At 48.9% G+C, this 23,948-nt stretch overlaps 1 protein-coding gene across 1 annotated transcript in view; it reads right to left on the bottom strand.

The window, feature by feature from the left end:
- LOC119963870 (octopamine receptor-like) overlaps positions 1 to 22,578 on the bottom strand; it is a 41,062-nt gene extending 18,484 nt beyond the window's left edge. The window contains exon 1 of the mRNA XM_038793229.1: positions 22,524 to 22,578. Within this exon, the coding sequence (XP_038649157.1) occupies positions 22,524 to 22,576 (53 nt within the window). The 5' untranslated portion in view covers positions 22,577 to 22,578. The remainder of the gene's footprint in view (positions 1 to 22,523) is intronic.
- Between the last annotated feature and the right edge of the window lie 1,370 nt (positions 22,579 to 23,948).

Here is a 23,948-nt window from a genome sequence, read left to right as displayed (position 1 = left end):
CAATTTAGTATTCGCAATCCACCTAATTTGTACTTCTTTGGACTGTGGGAGGAACCCAGAGCACCCGCAGTAAGACCACGCAGACACGGGGAGGAAGGGCAAACTCCACACAATGACCCACGGCTGAAATCGAACTCGGGTCCCTGTCACTGTGAGGCAGCAGTGCTAACCACTGTGCCACTGTTCCACACATATTTCTTTGTCATTCCCAAATGCACATATTACAGAATCAGAGAAAAATATAGTGCACAAAAGGCCCTTTGACCCATCGAGTCTGCACCCCCTCATGAAAGGCACCTGATCTGCCAATCCTAATCCCATTTGCCAGCACTTGACCCATAGCCTCGAATGTTATTATGAGCCAAGTGCTCATCCAGGTACTTTTTAAAGGATGTGAGGCAACCCGCCCCTACCACCCTCCCAGGCAGTGTATTCCAGATCGTCACCACCCTCTGGGTAAAAAGGTTTTGCCCAAATCCCCAATGAATCTCCCGCCTCTCACCTTGAACTTGTGTCCACTCATAACCGACCCTTCAACTAAGGGGAACAGCTGTTCCCTATACACCCTGATTATCTTGTACACCTCAATCAGGTCACCCCACAGTCTTCTCTGCTCCAGTGTAAACAATCTAAGCCTATCCAACCTTTCTTCATAACTAAAATGTTCCATCCTAGGCAACATCCTGGTGAAATGCCTCTGCACCCCTTCCAGTGTAATCACATCCTTCCTATAATGTGGCGACCAGAATTGCACACGGTCCTCCAGCTGTGGCCTCACCAAAGTTCTATACAACTCCAACATGATCTTCCTGCTTTTGTAATCTATGCCTCAATTGATAAGGGCAAGTGTACAAAATGCCTTTTTCACCACCCTATTAACCTGCCCATCTGCCTTCAGAGATCTATTTACAAACACATCAAGGTCTCTTTGTTCCTCAGGACTTCCCAGTGTGGTGCCATTCATTGAATATTTCCGTATCACACTGCTCCTTCCAAAGTGTAACACCCCACACTTTTCAGGATTAAATTCCATCTGTCACTTTTCTGTCCATTGGAGCATCCCATCAACATCTTCCGTAACCCAAGACTCTCAGCCTCATTGCTAACCACCTGGCCTATCTTTGTGTCATCCGCAAGTTTACTGATCCAACCCCCATCTGAGTCATTCATATAAATACCGAATAATATGGGATCCAGCACAGATCTCTGTGGTACACCACTGGACACTGGCTTCCGGTCACTAAAGCAGCCATCTGTCATCATCCTCTGTTTCCTACAGCTCAGCCAGTTTTGACTCCAACTTCCCCTGTATTTCATGTGCATTTGCCTTCTTTAGAAGTCTCCCATGTGCAACCTTGTCAAATGCTTTGCTGAAATCCATGTAAACGGCATCAACTGCACTACCCTCATCTACACACTTTGTCATGTGCTCAAAAAATTCAATCACATTTGTTAGGCATGACCTCCCCTGACAAAGCCATGCTGACCATTCCTGATCAAACCTTGTCTCTCCAAGTGGAGATAGTCTCTCCTTCAAAATTGTGTCCATTAGTTTCCCCACCACTGACGTGAGACTCACTGGCCTGTAGTTCCCTGGCTTATCCCGACAGCCTTTCTTAAATAGTGGGACCACATTTGCAGTTCTCCAATCCACTGGCACCTCTCCCGGGGTCAGAGAAGAATTAAAAATTTGGATGAGGATCCTGCAATCTCCTCCCTTGCCTCCCACAACAACCTGTGACACAATTTGTCCCCACCTGGAAATGTCTCCACTTTTAAGCCTGCCACCACCTCCAATACCTTGTCCCTCCCTATGACAATTTGCTCAATAAGCTCACAGTCTCTCTCCCCGAGTTCCGTATCTGCCTCCTCAATCTATTGGGTGAAGACAGATGTGAAATATTAATTTAACACCCTACCAATATCCTCTGGCTGCACCCACAGATTCTCCCCATGGTCCCTAATGGGCCCTACATTTTCCCGAGTTATGCTCTTCCCATTGATATATTTATAGAATAACTTGGGATTTTCCCTACTTTTACCGGCTAGAGATTTCTCATAGCCCCTCTTTGCTCTCCTAATTGCTTTCTTAAGCTCCAAGCTACACTTTCTGTACTCCACTCATACCTATCGGAGAATTTACAGTGCAAAAGGATACCATTCGGCCCATCGAGTCTGCACTGGCCCTTACAAAGAGCACCCTACTCTAGAGTCTCTACCCTATCCCGTAACCCAGTAACCCCCACTTAATCTTTTTGGACACTAAGGACAATTTAGCATGGCCAATCCACCTAGCCCGCACATCTTTGGACTGTGGGAGGAAACCCACGCACACACGGGGAGAATGTGCAGACTCCGCACGGACAGTGACCCAAGCCGGTTATCGAACCTGGGTCCCTGGAGCTGTGAAGCAACTGTGCTTACCACCGTGCTACGGTGCTGCCCCAATTTGCTCCCCTTGTACTTATTAAAAGCTCTCTCTTCTTTCTCGTTGATTGATTGGTTCCCTCAGGCGAGCCTATAGCCCATGTTCATGGCTGGTTCATGGTTAATGCATCTCACTTGTTGCATTTTAATGGTGTCCTATCTCATGACTGCGCTACTCTATTCTGCTCATCCCATAGCAACCCAAGATTTGTCCTTGGTTACCAGCTGCCCTTGTCAGGCAAAGTCTGTTAACGTTCCTTTTTATTCCTGTTTTTCAGCTTGCAGTTTAATGTAGTTTAGCTATTATTAACCCTCTTTTTTAAAAAAGGCGCTCCTGGCAAGGCCAGCGTTTACTGCCCATTCCTAATTGGCATTGAGAAGTTGGTGATGAGCCACTGCAGTCAATGTGGTGTTGATTCATCCGCAGAGTTGATAGATATATTTATTTTATTATTATAGAAATTATTCTGACTTCCAGCATCCGCTGTATTGTACTTATGCATTAAAGTTCTCGTTGTTAAGGTTGTTTCAATTAGTCTTTTTTCCCTACACACTCCATCCCGTATTTGAAAATGTTTTAATAGTATTTTAACGTAAAATAAATTATTATTCCTCGCTTATCTCCCCATATTCAGTTCCAAATGTTTCACAATTATTTGGCCGGTGATAAATCAAAGGGAAATTTAAGATATTTAATTTTGAGGCAGAATACCTTCAGAATCAGCTTCTGTCACATTTTTCTGTGCCAATCACCATATCCCCTCCTCGCATCGGCCATCTCCTCTTTACACGGGATTTTCTTTTTCATCGTCTTTGTCTTCTACCCTGTGTCAGGATGTTATTATTGACCCCAAGAACATTTCTGGCAAGTTTTAAAACAGCACCGAGGAGGTGAAACTGTACTTGGACAGTCATTTGTTTGCACTGAGGCTATGGAGAGTCGGGTGTGGATGTAAAGTTGAGTTGGCCATTTGTGCTCTCTGGACTATATTACACCGCTACGCACCAAGACCAATTTCACCCCCTGAATGTTTCCTTTCAATAGATGTGCAACTGTAAAAGATACGGAACTTAAAAAATTATTATTTTTCTTACATTCAATAGAGGCAAAGCAGGGCAGCACGGTGGCACAGTGGTTAGCATTGCTGCCTACGGCGCTGAGGACCTGGGTTCGAATCCCGGCCCTGGGTCACTGTCTGTGAGGAGTTTGCACATTCTCCCTGTGTCTGCGTGGGTTTCGCCCCCACAACCCAAAGATGTGGGCATAGTGTAGGTTAGATGGGCTTTAGTTTTTTTTTTCCATGTCGGTGCAACATCGAGGGCCGAAGGGCCTGTACTGCGCTGTATCGTTCTATGTTCTATGTGCAGGCTAGGTGGATTGGCCACGTTAAATTGCCCCTTAATTGGAAAAAATGAATTCGGTACTCTAAATTTATATTTAAAAAAAGAAAAAAAAAAAATAGAGGCAAAGCATCAGAGTGAGTCAGGGTAGAACCGGGTCAACCGTGGCATCCCAATTTTAAAAAATTTAATTAAGGCACACAGCCAAAAGGTGATAATGTAGGGCAGAAAAGATAAAGGGTTGGATTCTCCATTGCTCAACGCCGATATTGTAATCGGCGATTGTGCGAAGAATCCCTGTTTACAATCGAATCGGGGGCAGCGTCTGTGTTTGGGTGCTCCGCCCCCTCCAAAATGGCATCATCGAGGGGTACGCCGCACGCCGTTGGGACGGCCTCAGTATGTTGCCTCAAGGCCCTCCCCGATACTCCGCCCCCAGTGGGCTGAGTTCCCAATGGCGCAGTTTACTTGTGCTCTCAGCTCTTATGAACCCGGCGTGGCGGCTGCCCAGCAGTGCCACAGTCGGGAGGAGCTGTGCCGCTGGCCGGGGGGGTGACCTTCGGTGAGGGCTCGGGGGACTGGTGGGGGATGGCCCGGGGGTGTCCTGGGTGGCACTATCTGGCAGGTAGCACTATCTATCAGGCGCGCGGCCTGTGCCATGTTATACGCCGCAACAGCTGACGGTCGTCTCCATTCACATGCGCAGCCACGGACCCGGCATTTCTCCCACCGTTTATTTCGGGAATGCCGTGTGTTTTATGTGGCGCGACTGCTAGCTCCTCACCAGTCGGTGGGTTGGTGCTGGGCCTCGCCGATTTTTTTCGTCATAAAACTAGACGCTTCTTCCGGACATAGCCTCAAAATCGTAGAATCCTGTTGAAGATCAAAAAGTAACGATTAGGTGCTGTCAACCTAGCTTTTGAGGATTGATAGATTGTAGGTGGAACAGAAAGGTAAGCAAGGAGAAGAGTGAGGAAGGTATGGGCTGGATTTTATGGGCCCACTATGGGCTGTGTTTTCGGCAAGGGTGGATGTGTAAAACATGTTGGGTAGCTAGTCCACTGCTTTCCCGCCCACCCCAAAACTGATGCCCATCGTACAGACAGTGAGTAGGGTCCACCCACTCAAAACAAAAGCTCAAGTCAGTTGCAGAATAACATTGCTTAAATTTTTTTTACAGTGCAGTACAGGCCCTTCGGCCCTCAATGTTGCACCGACCTGTGAAACCACTCTAAAGCCCATCTACACTATTCCCCTATCATCCATATGTTTATCCAATGACCATTTAAATGCCCTTAATGTTGGCGAGTCCACTACTGTTGCAGGCAGGGCATTTCACGCCCTTACTACTCTCTGTGTGAAGAACCTACCTTGAACATCTGTCCTATATCTATCTCCCCTCAATTTAAAGCTATATCCCCTCATGCTAGCCATCATCATCCGAGGAAAAAGGCTCTTACTGTCCACCCTATCTAATCCTCTGATCATCTTGTATGCCTCAATTAAGTCACCTCTTAACCTTCTTCTCTCTAATGAAAACAGCCTTAAGTCCCTCAGCCTTTCCTCATAAGATCTTCCCTCCATTCCAGGCAACATCCTGGTAAATCTCCTCTGCACCCTTTCCAATGCTTCCACATCCTTCCTATAATGCGGCGACCAGAACTGCACCCAATACTCCAAATGCGGCCGCACCAGAGTTTTGTACAGCTGCGACGTGACCTCATGGCTCCGAAACTCAATTCCTCTGCCAATAAAAGCTAACACACTGTACGCCTTCTTAACAACCCTATCAACCTGGGTGGCAACTTTCAGGGATCTATGTACATGGACACCGAGATCTCTCTGCTCATCCACACTACCAAAAATCTTACCATTAGCCCAATACTCTGTCTTCCTGTTACTCCTTCCAAAATTAATCACCTCACACTTTTCTGCATTCAACTCCATTTGCCACCTCTCAGCCCAGCTCTGCAGCTTATCTAAGTCCCTCTGTAACCTGCAACATCCTTCCGCACTGTCCACAACTCCATCGATTTTAGTGTAATCTGCAAATTTACTCACCCATCCTTCTACGCCAGGGGTGGGCAAACTACGGCCCGCGGGCCGCATGCGGCCCGCCAAAGGTATTTCTGCGGCCCACCAAGTCATTAAAAAAAAAAAAATTTCTGAATGTGGCCCTTGCACGGAAAAATTTGCCCACCCCTGTTCTACGCCCTCCTCCAGGTCATTTATAAAAATGGCAAACAGCAGTGGCCCCAAAACAGATCCTTGTGGTACACCACTAGTAACTGAACTCCAGGCTAAACATTTCCCATCAACCACCACCCATCAACCTCTGTCTTCTTACAGCGAGCCAATTACTGATCCAAACTGCTAAATCACCCTGAATCCCATGCCTCTGTATTTTCTGCAATAGCTTACCGTGGGGAACCTTATCAAATGCTTTACTGAAATCCATCAACTACTCTACCCTCGTCTACCTGTTTACTCACCTTCTCAAAAAACTCAATAAGGTTTGTGAGGCACGACCTACCCTTCACAAAACCGTGTTGACTATCCCTAATCAAATTATTCCTATAGAAAGCTTTGGGGTTATCCTTGATCCTACCTGCCAAAGTCTTCTCATGTCCCCTCCTGGCTCTTCTTAGCTCTCTCTTTAGGTCCTTCCTAGCTAACTTGTAACTCTTGAGCGCCCTAACTGAACCTTCACGTCTCATCTTTACATAAGCCTCCTTCTTCCTCATCACGTCTCATCTTTACATAAGCCTCCTTCTTCCTCTTGACAAGTGATTCAACTACTTTAGTAAACCACGGTTCCCTCGCTCGACCACTTCCTCCCTGCCTGACAGGTAGATACTTATCAAGGACACGCAGTAGCTGTTCCTTGGGCGAGCTCCACATTACAATTGTGCCCATCCCCTGCAGTTTCCTTCCCCATCCTATGCATCTTAAGTCTTGCCTCATCCTTTATGGAGGGAAAGTTATTCGGAAAATGGCATTTGTCAAGTGTTCCTCAGAAACCATTGTTTTAAATTGCCTCAAAATGTGCTGACTGATTCAATTTTCTGCTGGTTTTCTTTGACCTTCCATCAAAGAACTTTAATTATTCCCTTCTACGAGGGAATTTGCGGCGATTCTATAAAGATTGATAAAATATTTGAAAATTGAAATTTAAAGATGCCAGATTTAGGTGATAAAATCCAGCAGCTGCAGGCAGAGAAAAGGTTGATTGATGTTCCAGGTTCACTAAGTGACTTTTCTGCCGTGCGTTCCAGTCATTTTTGATTATTTTTTTCAAGCTGTCAGCTTTGTTTCTCTGAAATTCTGTGTGATAACATTATCCTAATTAAGTATTGCTGTGCAAATTGATCAAAATCACTGTTACCGATAAAAAGTCTGGCATTGGAGGCCATCCAGAAAAGGTTCATGAGGTTGATGCCGGGTATGGAGGGATTTTCTGAAGGAGAAGAGGTTGAATAGGTCGGGCCTGTACTCACTGAAGCTTAGAATGAAAGGCGACCTTACTGAGACGTAGACAATTCTCAGGATAAATGATGAGAGGTTGTTTCCCCTTTTTGGGAGAGTCTAGGACATCTCAGAGTAAGGGGTCACCCATTTAAAACAGAGATGAGGAGCAATTTCTTGTCTCAGAGGTGTAAGCAACTTTTTAAACCCTTGTCTGATCCTGGTTTAGCTCAGTTGGCCGGACAGCTAACTTGTGATCCAGAGCAAGGCAAACAGCGCGGGTTCAATTCTTGTACCGACGAGGTTATTCATGAGGGCCCCGCTTTCACAACCTTGCCCCTAGCCTGAACTGTGGTGATCCTCGGGTTAAATCACCAACAGTCAGCTCTCCCCCTCATAGGGCAAAGCAGCCTATGGTCATCTGGGACTGTGGCAACTTTAATATTGCTGGCAAGGCTCACATATATTGCTCATTCGTAATTGACCTTGAGAAGTTAGTGTTAATTTGCTTCCTTGAAACACTGCCTTGAGCCTGCCGGAAAGACAAGGATAGCAGGTGGATGGTAACACCAGACCCTCATTTTTGGATACTGATCCCTCGCGATAAGGCCAACATTCCAACATTTCATTAACCTTTCCTGATTAGTTTAGGTGTCTAGTAATGTTTACCAAATCCCATTTTTCTTCCATTGTTACTAATAATCTGTCACCCTTCAGAAAATATCCCAATGTATCTGTTATTTTTAATCAAAGTGCATTTCTTTGCACCTCACCGCTTTATTTCTTTGACAAAAAGGAAAAAAACCTGATAGGAAAACAGAAAAATAATAAAATATGGATCAGAATGATGATCAAAGAGACAGGTACTGGTTTGATTTGTAGTACAAAAAATTTGCAGATGACACTAAGATGAGTGGTAAAGCGAAAAGTGCAGAGGATATTGGAAGTCTGCAGAGGGATTTGGATAGGTTAAGTGAATAGGCTCGGGTCTGGCAGATGGAATACAATGTTGACAAATGTGAGGTTATCCATTTTGGTAGGAATAACAGCAAACGGGATTATTATTTAAACGATAACATATTAAAGCATGCCGCTGTTCAGAGAGACTTGGGTGTGCTAGTGCATGAGTCACAGAAGGTTGGTTTACAAGTGCAACAGGTGATTAAGAAGGCAAATGGAATTTTGTCCTTCATTGCTAGAGGGATGGAGTTTAAGACTAGGAAGGTTATGTTGCAATTGTATAAGGTGTTAGTGCGGCCACACCTGAAGTATTGTGTTCAGTTTTGGTCTCCTTACTTGAGAAAGGACGTACTGGCGCTGGAGGGTGTGCAGAGGAGATTCACTAGGTTAATCCCAGAGCTGAAGGGGTTGGATTATGAGGAGAGGTTGAGTAGACTGGGACTGTACTCGTTGGAATTTAGAAGGATGAGGGGGGATCTTATAGAAACATTTAAAATTATGAAGGGAATAGATAGGATAGATGCGGGCAGGTTGTTTCCACTGGCGGATGACAGCAGAACTAGGGGACATAGCCTCAAAATAAGGGGAAGTAGATTTAGGACTGAGTTTAGGAGGAACTTCTTCACCCAAAGGGTTGTGAATCTTTGGAATTCCTTGCCCAGTGAAGCAGTTGAGGCTCCTTCATTACATGCTTTTAAGGTAAAGATAGATAGTTTTTTGAAGAATAAAGGGATTAAGGGTATGGTGTTCGGGCCGGAAAGTGGAGCTGAGTCCACAAAAGATCAGCCATGATCTAATTGAATGGCGGAGCAGGCTCGAGGGGCCAGATAGCCTACTCCTGCTCCTAGTTCTTATGTTCTTATACCAAGTACTGTCAACATAACTGGCAAACCTAGGGCATAAATTGCCACAATGGGCTATGATCAAATAGAACATAGAACAGTACAGCACAGAACAGGCCCTTCGGCCCTCGATATTGTACCGAGCAATGATCACCCTACTCAAACCCATGCATCCACCCTATACCCGTAACCCAACAACCCCCCCTTAACCTTACTTTTTTTTTAGGACACTACGGGCAATTTAGTATGGCCAATCCACCTAACCCACACATCTTTGGACTGTGGGAGGAAACCGGAGCACCCGGAGGAAACCCACGCACACACGGGGAGGAGGTGCAGACTCCGCACAGACAGTGACCCAGCCGGGAATCGAACCTGGGACCCTGGAGCTGTGAAGCATTTATGCTAACCACCATGCTACCGTAAATAGGATTAACAAAGTTCCGCTTGCTCGGTATATTTATTATACCTTTGTACCTTCTTACTCTGATTCTTCACTGTGCCTCTGGACTTAGCATTATCTGAAAATTTGGATATATAACTCTCAATCCTTTACCCAAATCTTTAATATATATCGCAGTTTGGTAGTACAGAACTAGAGTATTGCTTTAAAAAAAAGACACATGTGTTGAAGCTTTTAATCTTACACTCATCAGAACAGAATTCCCAGCTACAAAGGAAACAACAATTTATACTGCATGAGAAGAGAGTGCTGATTGACTGACAAATGGAAGAGGTATTGTCACAGAGAATGCACCAGGGATCAGTTAACTGCCAAGCTTTTGTTAAAATTCAAACCAGGCAGGTGACTCTGGTTGATTAAGGCACGACCATGAGGCATGAAGCAGGAAATGGCTAACCGTAGGCTTTTGTATGGTTGAAACAGGTACAATATGTGGATATGATCCTTCTGTCTGCAAAGAACAGGGATCTTGTAGGTGAATATATGTCGCTTCTAGAACCCGTAAGTGAGCCACGCGGCAAATCTAACTGATGGTAAATTAATTGTCAGTGTAATTCTTAACATAATCAGGATTGTTCAGCAAGTTTTGTCCAATTGCTGAATCACATCTAATACTGGCCATTATGGGCAGGATTGTCCGATGCCGAAATCGCGTTCAGCGATTGGCCGGAGAATCCCCTTTTACGCCACGGGGTGCAGGGGTGCCGCTGACGTTTTGGTCGTAAGACCAGCCGCATCCTCCGGATATAGCCGCAGAATCGGAGAATCCAGACCTATGTTTTGAGATTTGCAAGCATGGGCTGGTTGGGTACAATCACTACTTTGCCTGTCACAAACAGCCAAAGAGTTGTGCTGTCTGATGTGATTCACCAGTCATTGGGACGTAAGGTTTATATACTGAAATACTCATTAATGTGACAGGCAGAACGTCTGTTTGGCTTGAAGGCAGGATCATTTTTAGTGGAGAATTCCACTCGTGTTGCTACTGCATAAGTAACAACATGAAACAACTAGCTCCACCTTTTCGAGATACCTTATCGCTCCAGTAACCTGAGGAAGGCTGGGCACATTTCAAGACCAAAGATGGTGGCCTTTGGCCCATTGATAAGTTTGAATGATACAGTGAGTAATCATCTCATCAGGGTAGCCATTATCCCAGAGGATAGCTTTGATGTGTCTTGTTTCAGCATCAGGTTTGCACAGTAAACAAATGACTGAGGCGGCGGGATTCTCCAATAATGGGGCTATGTCCCCACGCTGGCATCGAAACACAGGCGTTTCACTCTGGACTTTCCTTGAGAAAGGAAGCAGTACCAGTAATGGAGGTTCCCCCCCCCCGAGATCGCGCACACCCGCGGATCGCTGCCGCCCGATCGCTGCCCCGGCCGTCCATGAAGCTCCCTTGGTGAAGGATTCCCCCCCCCCCCCCCCACTAGGGCGGCTGCGGACGAGTTCTCGACAGGTGAGACCCATGCTGGCGGAAACTCGGTCAGTTACACCAGGAGAATTGCCACGGAGCCCTCTGTCAATGGCCCCCTACCCGCGCGGCATAGACCGTGCGCACGAATCGTGGCAATTCTCCGCGGATCGGAGAATTGCATGAGCGGCATCGTGCCGGATTTCAGCGGCAACGCCCATTCTGCCCCCCGCGCAGATCACGATTTTGGTGTGGTGGGTCGGAGAATCCAGCCCCCTATTTATGTGGTTGCCGATAAGGCCAAACTTAGAGAACTGTAGGAATCCCAGCATGCATATTGACCAGTGAAGGTAGTTTGGAGTAGACAGCAGTAGAGAATCCATTGGCAGACTCCGTAACTGGCACGGCAAGGAAAAGGAGCTCATCTAACTGCTCCATTTCAAAAGGTGAGCACAGGGTGGAGTGCATGAAGGTGTGTCAGGAAATTCTTATATCCAGCTGGGGTTTCAAATATAGAAAACATATAGGACGACGCCAAAATCGCGAAACGCGATTGGGCGGAGAATAGCCTCTGACGCCAAATTGACGCAAAATCAGGACTCTCTGGCACGCCGAAAATGGGAACCCCTGCCTAAAGGAATTCCCCCCCTCCCCCCCCCCCCCACCCCAGAATAAAGACAGAATTAACACAGTGGGAAGGATTGTAGCAATAACACTTAACTTGAAGATCCACGTGTCCATTCCTGGAAGGAGGGCAGCTGTGACCTGCCTCTAAGCCATTCATAGCTTTCTCATCATGGTCTGTGATTGACAGCTTCTACAAACCATCCACAGCTTTGATTCATTCATCTCCCTTCACCGTTCAATGAAAAAATGAAATGAAATGAAATGAAAATCGCTTATTGTCACAAGTAGGCTTCAAATGAAGATACTGTGAAAAGCCCCTAGTCGCCACATTCCTGTTCGGGGAGGCTAGTACGGGAATTGAACCGTGCTGCTGGCCTGCCTTGGTCTGCTTTAAAAGCCAGCGATTTAACCCTGTGCTAAACCAGCCCCTATGGCCCAATGGCCAAAGTGGTGAAACTCCAATGTTTGTAAGCATTGACTGAGAGGTAAGTGCGTTCCAATCACTCAAGCTTGAGATTTCACTGTACTCAAACCACTAGGCTATCAGGACCCACATTTTGTTCACTCCTGGATTAGATGAATCCTGTTGCTACAAGTACAGCTGTTAAATGGTGTGCTGTAAAGTTAAAGCAACGAGTGGAGCTGCCAAAGGAAAGGCATATCATAGAAAGAGAATGAGCATTTGGGCACGAATTAGCCAATCAGTTATTGGAATTTAAAGCAGACCAGCTGAGCATCTGGCTCATATATATAATGAAAAAAATATGATAACATTTACAAAGGCTAGCAAATCTTTTCATTCCTGTGTGATTTGAAGAGAAATGGCAAAAAGGAACAGTGTAAACAGTGACAGGATAGTTGGGCAAAGGCAGTTTGGAAATTGCTTGGAAAGAGTTTACATTAATTCAATGTTGGAGTGTCTTAATGTTATTACAAAAAGAATTGATGCAGGGAGTCAGTGAGCAGAATATAGTTGGATTTTTCAGAAGCTTTTGGTAAAGTCCCACACAGAAGGTTAGTTAGCATGCCTCAGGGGAGGCGGTGGTTTAGTGGTGTTGTCACTAGACTAGTAATCCAGAGACTCTGGGGACCCGGGTTCAAATCCCACCCATCTGGTTCACTAAAGTCCTTTAGAGAAGGAAATCTGCCATCCGCACCTGCTTTGGGACTCCTGCACATGACTCCAGAGCAAAGTGGATGACACTTAAATGTCCCCTGAAATGGCGTAGCTCAGTTCAGGCACAATTGCGGATGGGCAACAAACGCTGGTCCATCCCATGATCAAATAAAACAAAATGAAAGCGCATTGAATAGGAGGTAATATACTGGGATGGGCAAACATGCAGAGAGCAGGAATAGACAGGCTTTCTCTCCTTTGGCAGGCCGTGAATAGTGGGGTGCCATAGCGATCAGTAGTAGGATCCCAGCTGTTCACAATATATATATCAATTATCAACGGTAATGTTTTCAGGTTTACAGTTGACACAAAGATAGGTGGGAATGTGTGTTGTGAGGAAGATGCAAAGCGGCTTCAAGAGGATTTGGACAGACTTAGAACACGGCAGAAGGAAATTAATCTGGAAAAATCTGATATTATTCATTTTGCAGGAGGAACCGATGTGCAGAGTATTTCTTAAATGTGAAGAGATTAGAAAGTGTAGATGTACTCATGGACCTGGGTGTCCTTGTCAATAATCCCTGAAGGCTGACATGCAGAGGCAGCATGCTATTCGGAAGGCTAATGGAATGTTAGCCTTTATCGCAAGAGGATTTGGGTACAGAAGTAGAGAGGTCTTGCTTCAACTCTGCAGGAGCTTGGGTAGATCCCACCTGGAGCACTGCAAGCAGTTTTGGTGCCCCTACCTTTGGAAGGATTATTTCCGTAGAAGGAATCTTAAGAACATTCACCAGACTTGTTCCCGGGATGGCGAGACTGTCCTGTGGGGAGAGATAGGAGAAACGGGGCCTGTATCCTGTAGAGTTTTGAAGAACAAGAGGTGATATCAGTGAAACCTACAAAATACTGAAAGGAACAGGCAGGGTAGATGCAGGTAGGATTTTTCTTCTGGTTGGGAAGTCGTGAACCAGGGAGCACAATTTCAAAATACAGGGGAAGCCACTTAGGACCGAGATGAGAATAAATTCTTCTATGCTGAGGGTTCTGCATCTTTGGAACCCTCTATCCCAGAGGGCTGTGTAGATTTAGAGATTGACGGGGCAGCACGGTGGCCTAATGGTTAGCACAACCGCCTCACGGCACTGAGGGCCCAGGTTCGATCCCGGCTCTGGGTCACTGTCCGTGTGGAGTTTGCACATTCTCCCCGTGTCTGCGTGGGTTTCGCCCCCACAACCCAAAAATGTGCAGAGTAGGTAGATTGGCCACGCTAAATTTCCCCTTAATTAGAAAAAATAATTGGGTAATCTAAATTTAAAAAAAAAAGATTTAGAGATTGACATATTTCAAAATGTAAAGGGACATGGAGATAGTGTTGGGGGAAAAAGGCTTGAAGTGGATCATCAGCCATGATCATATTGCATGGTAGATCTGGCTCGCTGGGTTGAATGTCCTACTCCTGCTCCTATGTTCAGGTTTTCGAGATATCAAGGTTCTGTAGCCAATCAATTAATGTCCCTGTTGCACAACAGGGAAATGCAGAAATTAAACTATCCACAGTAAGGACCCACAATCAGCAGTGACCAGAGGGGGTGACTGCAATGACTAAGAGGTTTATGTAAGACCCCTTTCTCTGGTCCTCTATTATGGAGTCTTCATTAAGGGGCTGTGGTTGACACCGGTAGCAGGGAGCCTTGGTATACATTGCAAACCAGTGTCTTCTGAAATAACTAGGACCCCAGTATAATTTCCAGGAACTTATTGATTGAAAGGCAGTGCACTCAATGATACCGAATGTAGAACAGCCTAACATGCAGTCCTTAAAGGACCTTAATTAATCCCCTTTGACCCCACAGACAACCTGACCAATGATTAACATTCCATGCCCTTTACCCCGACAACTTCACTCAGTTAGCTCTGCTCCAGGGAGGTCACTGGATTTTCTGTCGCTTATTAGAAAGCTTTTCCAATGGACTGGCAGCTGGCTGCGGACATGATAATAAACCCAAGGAAGTGTTATCACTGACATAATACAGGAAGATATTGTCGACTAATAAACAGATTGATTTCTATGAACAGTCAACCACTCTATTATTGTATCATGAGATTACCAGGATGGAAGATAGTGAACTTGTGGACCTTGGACCTTATTCATCCAGAAATGTCAATAAAGACTCAAAAATCGAAATGGTTCAATAGTAACAGCAGATAGACAACAAAAAGGGCAACAGGCACTTAGAGGATATATCCCTTGGATAACGGTACTGAAATACTTTTTGGCAGTGGCTTGCTCATTCATGAAATCGGCTACAGGTTTAGGTACGGATTAGCTGGAGCGCTTCGACTTAATGTCCATTAATGTAGAGCAAACAACTAGAAGCCTCAGAGCAAGACACTTCCAAATGTGTGCCAGCGTGATGCGCATCTCTTTCTCAGTTTTTGAAGGCACAGCTACAGTGGGTGCACTTACTGAATGTCACTACACAAAAAGAATCAAGACCAGCTCTGATTTCTTTTCGGTGGGAGAAGATAAAAGAGCCTCAGGGGGTGAATGGAGGAGCTTGGAGAGCTGCAAGGGGCCCCAGCTGTTGTAGATCGAGGTTTGATCTGATCTTCTGTCTTTTGGTTTGTGGAGCAACATCCATTCATGAGTTTTTTTTAAAATTAGTTCTTGGGGCATGGGTGTTGCTGACTCAGGCCAGCATTTATTGGCCGCCCCTAATTTCCCTTGACAAGGTGGTGGTGAGCTGCCTTCTTGAACCTCTGAAGTCTATGTAGTGTAGGTACACCTAGTGTGCTGTTAGGGAGGGAATTCCAGGATTTTGACCCAGTGACAAATGGCGGTATAGTTCCAAGTCAGGATATTATGTCGCTTGGAGGGGAACTACCAGGTGGTGGGGTTCCCATGCGTCTGTTGCCCTTGTCCTTCTGGATGGTAGTGGTTTTGGGATTTGGAAGGTGCTGTCTAAGGAGCCTTGGTGAGTTCCTGCAGTGCATCTTATAGATGGAAAACTGCAGGAACTCACCAAAACTCCTAAGAACCTAGTTACAATTAGTATTTTTACTGGCCAGCCTTCTGTGAAGCCAGAGCTCTGCCTGGTTTGCACAGTTCTAAAGTCTGTCATGGAACAGCGAGAGTATCATTTGGTCAGTCCAGTCTTTCTATCGGTCCACCTTAATGTGGCAGTCCTCTGGTTCCAAAATATTTTCAATGGTGCAGAAACATGTCAAGATAGAGACATGGAGAAGCCTTTTTTAAAAAAAATAATTTTTATTGAGATTTTCACAAAATATCAAAAACAGAAAATATCAACAAGAAAACAGTATTAACAACAAAAACGGAAAAAAACCCAAAAAAAAAACAAAAACCCCCAAAACTAACCCCCCCCCCCCCCCCCCCCAGTAATCACAAAAAGAAATAGATTAGCACCCGGCATATTCAAAAAACACATGTACACATTTCTCCCCTCCACCGAAACAACAACTCCCCCCCCCCCGCCCCGCCCCCTCCCTCCTCAATCTCCTCACCCAGCTCCTCTTCCCATTTACCCTTCAGCTCCTCCACCGAGGCCTCATCTACCTCCTGCATTACGTGGTACACGTCCGAAATCCTCCCTCCTCCAACCCACACCCCCGAGAGCACCCTGTCCCATACCCCACGTGGGGGCAACAGAGGGAACCCCTCCACCTGCTGCTTGGCAAATGCCCTAACCTGCATATACCTAAACATGTTCCCCGGGGGGAGCCCAAACTTCCCCTCTAACTTACCCAAGCTTGCAATCCTCCCATCTACAAACAGGTCCCTCAACCTCCTAATACCTACCCTGTGCCAGCTAAGAAACCCGCCATCAATGCTCCCTGGAAAAAACTGGTGGTTCCCCCGTATTGGGGACTCTGTCGAGCTCCCCACCTCCCCCCATGCCGTCTCCATTGCCCCCAAATTTTGAGGGTAGCCGCCACCACCGGGCTCATGGTATACCTCGTTGGAGGGAGCGGCAACGGCGCCGTTACCAGCGCCTCCAGGCTCGTGTCCACACAGGACACCATCTCCATCCTCTTCCATGCTGCCCCTTCCCCGTCCATTACCCACTTACGCACCATCGCTGTGTTGGCAGCCCAATAGTACCCACAGAGGTTGGGCAGCGCAAGCCCCCCCCCACCCCCCCCCCCCCCTGCTTTGCTCCAAAAACACCCTTCTCGCCCTCGGAGTCCCATGCGCCCATACAAATCCCGTAATACTCCTGTTGACCCTCCTAAAAAAGGCCTTCGGGATAAGGATGGGGAGGCACTGGAACAGGAACAAAAACCTCAGGAGCACCGTCATCTTGACTGACTGCATCCTGCCCGCCAGCGACAACGGCAACATGTCCCATCTTTTAAACTCCTCCTCCATTTCCTCCACCAGCCTTGTGAGGTTAAGTTTGGGCCCCCCAGCTCCTAGCCACCTGGACTCCCAGGTACCTAAAGCTCCTCCCTGCCCTTTTCAGTGGAAGCCTACCAATCCCCTCCTCCTGATCCCCCGGGTGCACGATGAACAACTCACTCTTACCCAGGTTGAGCTTGTACCCGGAAAAGCCCCCAAATTCCCTGAGAATCTTCATCACCTCCGGCATTCCCCCCCACTGGGTCCGCCACATATAGCAACAAGTCATCTGCGTAAAGTGACACTCGGTGCTCCTCCCCACCCCGCACCAAACCCCTTCAATTCCCCGACTCCCTCAACGCCATGGCCAGGGGCTCAATTGCCAACGCAAAGAGCAAGGGGGACAGGGGACACCCCTGTCTCGTTCCCCGGTGCAACCCAAAAGAACTCTGATCTCCTCCTTTGCGTGGCTACGGTCGCCATCGGGGCCTCATATAACAGCCTCACCCAACTGACAAACCCCTCCCCGAACCCAAACCTTTCCAGCACCTCCCACAAGTATCCCCACTCAACCCTATCAAAGGCCTTCTCCGTGTCTAATGCCACCACTATCTCCGCCTCCCCTTCTACCGCCGGCATCATGATAACATTCAGAAGCCTACGTATATTGGTGTTCAGCTGCCTTCCCTTCACAAACCTCGTCTGGTCCTCATGAATGACCCCCGGCACACAGTCCTCTATCCTTGTGGCCAAGATCTTCGCCAACAGCTTGGCGTCTACATTTAACAGCGGGATCGGCCTGTATGATCCACACTGCAGGGGGTCCTTGTCCCGCTTAAGGATCAAGAAAATTAGCGCCCGTGACATAGTCGGGGGCAAAGCCCCCCCCCCCCTCCCTTGCCTCGTTAAATGTCCTAACCAACAGGGGGCCAAGCAGGTCTGCGTACATTTTATAAAATTCGACCGGAAACCCATCCGGCCCCGGCGCCCTCCCCGACTGCATGCTGCCCATCCCAGTGACCAGCTCCTCCAGCTCAATCGGCGCCCCCAGCCCTTCCACCCGTCCCTCCTCCACCCTCGGAAACCTCAGCTTGTCCAAAAAGCGCCCCATTTCCCCCCCTCCACCAGGGGTTCAGACCGGTACAATTCCCCATAAAAGTCCCTGAAGACCCCGTTAATGTCTACCCCCCTTTGCACCACATTTCCTCCCCTATCCTTCACCCACCAATCTCCCTGGCCGCGTCCCGCTTACGGAGCTGATGCGCCAGCATCCTACTCGCCTTCTCCCTGTATTCGTACACCGCTCCCTGTGCCTTCTGGTGGTCAGCAAGTCGAACTTGGCCTGAAGGTTACACCACTCCCTCCTCCGGAGCCTCCGCGTATCTCCTGTCCACCCTCACCATCTCCCCCACCAACCTCTCCCTCTCTTTTTGCTCTCCGCTCTCCCTGTGGGCTTGGATGGAAATCAACTCCCCTCTAATCACCGCCTTCAATGCCTCCCAAACCGACCCAACCGGACCTCCCCATTATCATTGGCCTCTAAGTACCTCTTGATACACCCCCGAACCCGCCCTTCCACCTCCTCATCCGCCAGCAGCCCAACCTCCTAGTGCTAGAGCGGGCGCTGGTCTCTCTCCTCCCCCAGCTCAAGGTCCACCCAGTGCGGGGCATGATCCGAAATGACTATGGCCGAATACTCGGCATCCTCCACCCTCGAAATCAGCCCCCTGCTCAGAACAAAAAAACCGATCCGGGAATAGGCTTTATGCACGTGGGAGAAAAATGAATACTCCCTGGCCCTCGGCCTCGCGAACCTCCAAGGATCCACCCCTCCCATCTGGTCCATAAACCCTCTCAATACTTTAGCCGCCATGGTCCTCCTGCCTGTCCTGGACATGGATCGATCCAATGGGGGATCCAGCACTGTATTAAAGTCCCCCCCAATATCAGGCCCCCCATCTCCAGATCCTGAATGCGGCCCAACATGCGCCGCATAAAACCCGCATCGTCCCAGTTCGGGGCATAGACATTCACCAGCACCACCCGCTCCCCCTGCAGCTTGCCGCTCACCATCATATATCTCCCGCCACTGTCAGCCACCACCTTTGACGCCTCAAACGACACCCTTTTTCCCACCAGGATCGCCACCCCCCGGTTCTTTGCATCCAGCCCTGAATGAAACACTTGGCCCACCCATCCCTTCCTCAGTCTAACCTGGTCCGCCACCTTCAGGTGCGTCTCCTGGAGCATAGCCACGTCCGCCTTCAGCCCCTTCAGGTGCATAAACACCCGGGTCCGCTTGACCGGCCCATTCAGCCCCGTCGCATTCCAAGTTATCAGCCGGATCAGAGGGCTCCCTGCCCCCTCCCCTGCCGACTGGCCATAACCCATCCCCTGCCCGCCCCAGGCCAGCGCCCCCCACTTGGCCCGTTCCCCACGGCGGCAAACCCCCACCCCAGTCCCCCCCTGCAGCCTCCAGCTCCTTCCTGGCCATTTCAGCAGCAACCCGGTACCCCCCCCCCCCCAGGCTACAATTGTACCCCCCCCTCCCTGCCGCGTTACTCCCTCCGAAGCACTCCCGTGAGTCAGCTAATTGCTGCTGACCCCGGCGACTCCCGCCACACCTCCCAACGTGGGGCTACTTCTCCTCCCCCCATGTTCATCAGCAGACCCTCCTCGTCCCCCTCCCGCTCTCGTGCGGGATAAAAGCCCGCGCTTCTCAGCTCCGACCCCGCCCCCATCCACCCTCAGCGCGGGAAACCAAAGAAAAGCCCGCGCTTTCACTCTGCCGACCCCGCCTCCTCTAGGGTAGCTCCCATTGTCGGCCCCCACCACCAGCTCCCCACACTCCAAGTCTACCCCCCCGACTCGAGCCCATCCACCGAACCCACACAAAAAGACAGCGCCCCACCCGCCCTAGAAACAACACACAACCAGCATAAAACAGAGAACCCCCCCACCAAAAAATTAACACAGTTACATACAAACCCCCGCCCCCGACCCTCAGTTAGAGTCCAACTTCTCGGCCTGCACAAAGGCCCACGTCTCCTCCGGGGACTCAAAGTAAAAGTGACGGTCCTTGTAGGTGACCCACAAACGCGCCGGCTGTAATATGCCAAACTTCACACTCTTTCTGTGGAGCACCACCTTCGTCCGGTTGTATACGGCCCTCCGCTTAGCCACCTCCGCACTCCAGTCCAAGTAGATCCACACCACCGTGTTCTCCCACCTGCTACTCCGCTCCTTCTTGGCCCACCTAAGCACGCACTCTCCGTCAACGAACAGGTGGAACCGCACCAGCACTGCCCGTGGCGGCTCATTCGGCTTGGGCCTCCTGGCCAGTATTCTGTGGGCTCCCTCCAGCTCCAGGGGCCCCTGGAAAGATCCAGCTCCCATCAGCGAGTTCAGCAAGACGACCACATAGGCCCCCAGGTCTGACCCTACCAGCCCCTCTGTGAGGCCCAGGATCCGCAAATTTTTCCGCCTCGACCGGTTCTGCATCTCCTCGAACCGCTCCTGCCACTTCTTATGGAGCGCCTCATGCATCTCCACCTTTACCGCGAGGGCCGAGGCCTCATCCTCTCTTTCGGAGGCTTGTTGTCGGAGCTCCCGGATCTCCACCCCCTGGGCTGTCTGCGTCGCCAGCAGCTTGTCCGTATTCACCTTCAGCGATTCTAGCAGCTCCACTTTGAGCTCCCGAAAGCAGCGCTGGAGAGTCTCCTGCTGCTCCTGCGCCCACCGCCTCCATTCCTCGAGGCCTCCACTGGCCGCCATCTTGTTTTTCTTCCCCCGCTTTTTCCTAGGCGCTGCTACCGCTATTTTGCGGGCCCCACTCCTGGTCCAAACCATAGAACACTGGGGATCTGCTGCTAACACCTTCCCACATCAGGAACCGTCGATCAAGTACTGCTGGGGGCCCTAAAAAGAGCCCAAAAGTCCGTTCCTGGCGGGAGTTGCCGAACGTGCGGCTTAGCTCCGCATAGCCGCAACCGGAAGTCACATGGAGCAGCCTTAAGAGGCAGTACAAATCATGGGAGGTGCGAATAGGATGACCCTTCACATTGTAAACAATGTATTTTACGCACCTTACATATTAGTGCATGCAGCCATCACTCCACCACTGGACCACACCTCCTGCTTTAACCATGAAGTGCAAGCAGAAGGGAAAGTCATCATTACATTCTTGACGCTTCCACAGTGGAACTCAACAAAAGATGGTGGTAATAATCTGCTGTTGCTGCTGACTGCCTGGGAGCAGTGTCACATTTACTGTAGCTACCTCCCCTTTATCCTCCACATCCCTTAACATTGAAGATCACGGGGGTTCTGCATGCTGATGCAACTCTCAATTGGGATATTAAAGAGCAGACGATGTACCAGTACCATTGCATTTGTATTCTCTGGGGAATAGTGCAAGGCATCACCAAAGTGACACAGAAAGCAGAATTGTTTTCTCAAGACTCCAAATGCTGCTCAATGAACAACCTGGGTTTGACATTCCTCACACTACTGGTTGCCATGATAACTGGTATCATCATAGAATCATAGAATTTGCAGTGCAGAAGGAGGCCATTCGGCCCATCGAGTCTGCACCGGCCCTTACAAAGAGCAACCTACTGAAGCCCTCGTATCTACCCTATCCCCAGTAACCCCCACTTAACATTTTGTGGACACAAAGGGCAATTTAACATGGCCAATCCACCTAACCTGCACATCTTTGGATTGTGGGAGGAAACTGGAGCACCCGGAGGAAACCCACTCAGACACAGGGAGAACATGCTGACTCCCAGTCATGACAGTCAGAGACACTCTGCACGTTGAGGGAGATTTGGGCACAGCCTGCCTGCCATCATTTTGTTTGGTTGGAGAAGTGCGTTCCACATTTCTATGATATGACCTCTGGGAGTGCAGAGGCAGAAAATGGCCCCAGGCGTATAGCTTTCGTGGACGTTCCTGATTATGGGTTGCATGATGGCGCAGTGGTTAACGCTGCTGCCTCACGGCACCGAGGTCCCAGGTTCAACCCCGGGCAACTGTCCATGCGGAGTTTGCACATTCTATCTGTATCTGAATGGGCCTCACCCCCACACGCAGGGTAGGGGGATTGGCCATGCTAAATTGCCCTTTAATTGGATTTTTTTTTTTAAAAAGGGACGTTCCTGATTTGATGGTGGCCAGAATGGCCGCACCAAAGGGAAGAAATGTCATTACAACAACAACTTGCAGTTATATAGCACCTACTGGACCTAGTGAAGGACCCCCAACCCCACCCCCACCCGCCGAAGGTGCTTCTCAGCAATGCATTTAGACGCAATAATTGACACCAGGCCAGAGGAAGGAAGTGCAAGTGGTCCAAGTGGCAGGTTTTTAAAAATTGAGAAATGCATAACCAAAGCTTAATGGGATTAAATTGGCGTTGACAAAAGGATATTAAAATGCAATTTTCCCCAATAATATATTGTAGCTTTTAAATATATAATATATATATACACACAAAATCCTACCTGAAAGGCATAACAAGACAAGCAAGCAGTAAATCCGCCATGGCGAGTGACATGATGAACATGTAAGTGACCGTCCTGAGCCTCTTCTCCACTGCTGGACAGATGAAGACCACGGTGTTGCCCAAGAAGGTGACCAGGTCAATGACAGTCAGCAGCACTCCCACCATCACCTCCTGGGGAGCGAGGCGGGCACTGCTGTTCCCCTCCATCGCTGCCAGGCTCCGGGAGGGCGCCGAATAGTTGAACGGTGCCGAAATGTTTGCCTCCGGCCACATCTTCAACATGGCAAAAGCTGAGGAGGAAGCAAGAGAGGGAGAGAGAAGAGTTTACAATCGCATGCTCCAAACAAGAACCGGGGCCATTCAGCCCGTCCAGCCTGTACCGACCGACAGTGAGATCTGTGCCTCAACTCTCTCGACCTGTTCCGTGTCCCTGTTGAAGAGAGAAAAATCTGTCAATCTCTTTGCACATGGACCCCCATCTCACCCCCACAGCTCTTTGAGGGAGAAAGTTCCCGATTTCCATTACCTTTTGTTTGAAGAAGTGTCTGTCTAGCGAGACCCCTGGACAGCCCACCTTTTGTTGTAAGGTTGTACCCCCTGGTCCTCGACCCCGAATGTCCTTCAGTTACCCCGCTCCCCCCCCCCCCCCCCCCTTCCCAAACTTGTGCGAATGGAGACAGCAGCAACTGCGACTTAACTCCCCGATTTATGTAAAAAAATAGAGGCGATCCCAGACTCTTCCAAATGGTTGGCGAGATCCAACACCCATGGAACTATATATATATCACACACGATGCAGACCAGTGTAATTCTCTTTTACTCCCCCAGCAGCAACGAAATACACTCCTCGAATCGAAATCTACGCGTTAAAATCTCAATTATATTTGTCAGAAGAAGCAACAGCGATCAACTCTTTCAGCAACTGATGGGTGGGATGTCTGTGCAGTCACACTGATGAAGTGTGTTGCATTGTTAAATGATGGGGAGAGGAGGGGAAGGGGGGTGAGGGCTATTACAGGATGGAAAGTGGTGAGGAGAATTTACCTCACACTTCAGGAGTACATTGGGGTTGGGAGGAGGGTGGAGAGAGAGACAGCAGCACCTACCGCGCCTTGAAGCCAGCTCAGCTGCCTGTGTCTGTTCAGCGGAGTGCATCGTTTCCCTCCTGCTGCTGCCGGACTGCGCGGGCGGGATTCAGGACAGCGGGAGACGCCGGGCTTTGAAGGTTCCTCATGCTCCTGTGCACCAAACTAACTCCTCTCTGTCTGCACGGTACCGCCGCCCCATGGCGCTGTTCTCATCGGATTCAGCACAGGCAGCAACCCCCATTCCTCCGTACCCCACCCCCCCCCCCCCCCCCCCGCCGCCCATTCATCGTGAGGAGACGGCCAGGCGGTCACACAAGGGGATTTTTTTTTTACCC

Source organism: Scyliorhinus canicula, chromosome 3 (genome assembly GCF_902713615.1).
Source record: "Scyliorhinus canicula chromosome 3, sScyCan1.1, whole genome shotgun sequence".
Classification (NCBI taxonomy): domain Eukaryota; kingdom Metazoa; phylum Chordata; class Chondrichthyes; order Carcharhiniformes; family Scyliorhinidae; genus Scyliorhinus; species Scyliorhinus canicula.
Note: the sequence above shows the minus strand (reverse complement) of the source record. Positions and strands in the feature narration are given on the sequence as shown.